We start from the raw sequence: 2619 nt of genomic DNA, 5'->3' as shown, positions 1-2619 counted from the left end.
GATTTCCATGTCAAATTCCTGTGCCCTGGGAATGTTACTTTATTTGGGAAAAGGACCTCTGCAGATCTAATTAAGTTAAAGATCTTGAGATAAGAAGCTAATCCTGGATTTATGGGTGGGCCCTGAAATCAATTATAAGTGTTCTTATTAAAGACAGGCAGGACTTCCCTGGGGGTCCATGCTTCTACTGCAGGGGGCACGGGTTTGATCCCTGGTCAGGAACAAAGATCCTACATGCAGCACACTGCAGCCAATAAATAAATAAGTAAAACAAAGAGAGGCAGATGGAGGTTATAGACCAACATGCACAAAGAAGAAGTTTGTGTGAAGATGGAGGCAGAGATGGCAGTGATGCTGCCAGAAGTCCTGGAATACCAGGGAATGCCAGCAGCTACCAGCAGCGAGAAGAGCAAGGAATAGACTCTTCCTCAGGGCCTCCAGAGGAGTGTGGCCCTGCTGACACCTTGAGTTCAGATATCTGGCCTCCTGAACTGTGGGAGAATAACTTTCTGTTGTTTTAAGCCATCAAGGTTGTGGTAACTTGTTTCAGCAGCCCTAGGAGACTAACATATTCCCTTAGCTCTTATATCTTCAGCTGAAAACCAGAATTACAACTCTATTTCCTTCAGTGGGGTTTGTAATTTCTCAATTTCTCCCAAGTATAATTCAAAATATCTCTGTATCTCCACCTTTTCCTTTAAAAAAAATTTATTTACTTATTTATTTATTGGCTGCATTGGGTCTTCATTGCTGCACACGGGCTTTCTCTAGTTGCAGTGAGCGGGGGCTACTCTTCATTGCGGTGAGCGGGCTTCTCTTGTTGCAGAGCATGGGCTTCAGTAGTTATGGCTTACAGGCTCTAGAGCGCAGGCTCAATAGTTGTGGTACACAGGCTTAGTTGCTCCATGGCATGTAGGATCTTCCTGGACCAGGGCTTGAACCCATGTTCCCTGCATTGGCAAGTGGATTCTTAACCACTGCGCCACCTAGGATATCCACCTAGGAAGTCCTCTCCACCTTTTCTAACCTTTCTTCTTCTAGTATAGTCATACCTGTCCTTCTTTCTGTCCATGGTTAACTTCTGTATTCATGCTCTGTCCCGTCTCCTACACTCCACAACCCTGGACCTTCAGTTACCCTCTCTGAATAGCATCATTTTGCCATTTAAAAATAATTATAGAGGTTGACCGTCAGGCTGAGGGGGCGGCGGGGCCACCAAAAGGCCGTGGCTGGTGGGAGCCTGGCCCGCGGGAATGCGAGACCGGCTGCCAGACCTGACGGCGTGTAGGAAGAGCGACGATGGGGACGCAGCCATTGTCGTTGAAAAGGACCACTTTATGGACGACTTCATCCATCAGGTTGAGGAGATCAGAAACAGTATAGATATAATAGCCCAGTATGTTGAAGAAGTAAAGAAAAACCACAGCATCATTCTTTCTGCACCAAACCCAGAAGGAAAAATAAAAGAAGAACTTGAAGATTTAAACAAAGAAATCAAGAAAACTGCTGATAAAATTCAGACCAAGTTAAAGTCTATTGAACAAAGTTTCGATCAGGATGAGAGTGGGAACCGAACTTCAGTAGATCTTCGGATACGAAGAACCCAGCATTCAGTGCTATCTCAAAAGTTTGTGGATGTTATGACAGAGTATAATGAAGCACCGACTCTATTTCGGGAGCGAAGCAAAAGCCGGATACAGCGTCAGCTAGAAATAACCAGAAAAACTACCACCGACGATGAACTGGAAGAGATGCTGGAGAGTGGGAACCCTTCCATCTGCACGTCTGACATTATATCAGATTCACAAATCACTAGACAGAATCTCAATGAAATCGAGTCGCGTCATAAAGACATTATGAAGCTGGAGAGCAGCATCCGTGAGCTGCACGAGATGTTCGTGGACATGGCCATGTTCGTGGAGACCCAGGGCGAAATGATCAACAACATAGAAAAAAACGTTATGAATGCCGCAGACTATGTAGAACATGCTAAAGAAGAAACAAAAAAAGCTATTAAATATAAAAGCAAAGCAAGAAGGAAAAAGTGGATAATTGTGGCTGTGTCACTGGTTCTGCTGGCTGTGGTTGCTCTAATTATTGGTTTATCGGTTGGCAAGTGATGGTGCAGATAACATCGGTGTGCATGCCTCTGCCATGTGGCAAAAATGATGTTCATTATTATTTGTGTAGTTATTTTGCTTGTGATCCTTGGAATTATCCTAGCAACATCATTGTCATAGCAACCATATCCCAAGAGCCATTTATCTTTGGAGTCAGACCACATCTGCAGCAAATCAGCATCCTCCCATTTCATGAATGATTCCTAGACATTGTGATGTGTGCCGTTGAGTGCTGATTTTTCATTAGTGAATTCAAGGAGAAAACACAACAGAGTGTATTGTTCGATGAGGAAAGCAGAATGGGTGTAATGAGTGAACCCAAACATCCTTGGACTCTAAATAACACACCACAGAAATTTAACAATGTGAAACTTGTTTCAATGGCCTTAAAATAAGCAATTATTGAAATTTTCAATTTTTTTAATATTTCAGTGTTATAATATATGTGGGGTTTAATTAGGAATGTCTTATGTTATGAAACTGTTAGATTTCAGGTCTA

The 2619-nt window shown here is 43.0% G+C and overlaps 1 protein-coding gene across 2 annotated transcripts; it reads left to right on the top strand.

Moving 5' to 3' along the window:
• Window positions 1-1253: 1253 nt before the first annotated feature.
• On the top strand, window positions 1254-2240 carry LOC130845978 (syntaxin-2-like). Of its 2 annotated transcripts, XM_057723892.1 has the most exons (2): window positions 1254-2038; window positions 2162-2240. In XM_057723892.1, the coding sequence occupies exons 1-2, from the start codon at window positions 1254-1256 to the stop codon at window positions 2238-2240; spliced, it is 864 nt and encodes a 287-aa protein (XP_057579875.1). The 2 variants fall into 2 exon arrangements, with proteins under 2 accessions (XP_057579875.1, XP_057579874.1); XM_057723891.1 differs by lacking the exon at window positions 2162-2240 and having other exon boundaries at window positions 1254-2120.
• Window positions 2241-2619: the final 379 nt, after the last annotated feature.

The sequence above is a fragment of the Hippopotamus amphibius genome, chromosome 2 (genome assembly GCF_030028045.1).
Source record: "Hippopotamus amphibius kiboko isolate mHipAmp2 chromosome 2, mHipAmp2.hap2, whole genome shotgun sequence".
Classification (NCBI taxonomy): Eukaryota; Metazoa; Chordata; class Mammalia; order Artiodactyla; family Hippopotamidae; genus Hippopotamus; species Hippopotamus amphibius.
The sequence above is the reverse complement of the archived record's forward strand: the minus strand, read 5'-3'. Positions and strand labels throughout refer to the sequence as shown.

Coding starts and splice junctions, on each gene's coding strand:
- LOC130845978 (XM_057723891.1), top strand. CDS start 1,254: ATGCGAGACCGGCTGCCAGACCTGACGGCGTGTAGGAAGAGCGACGAT.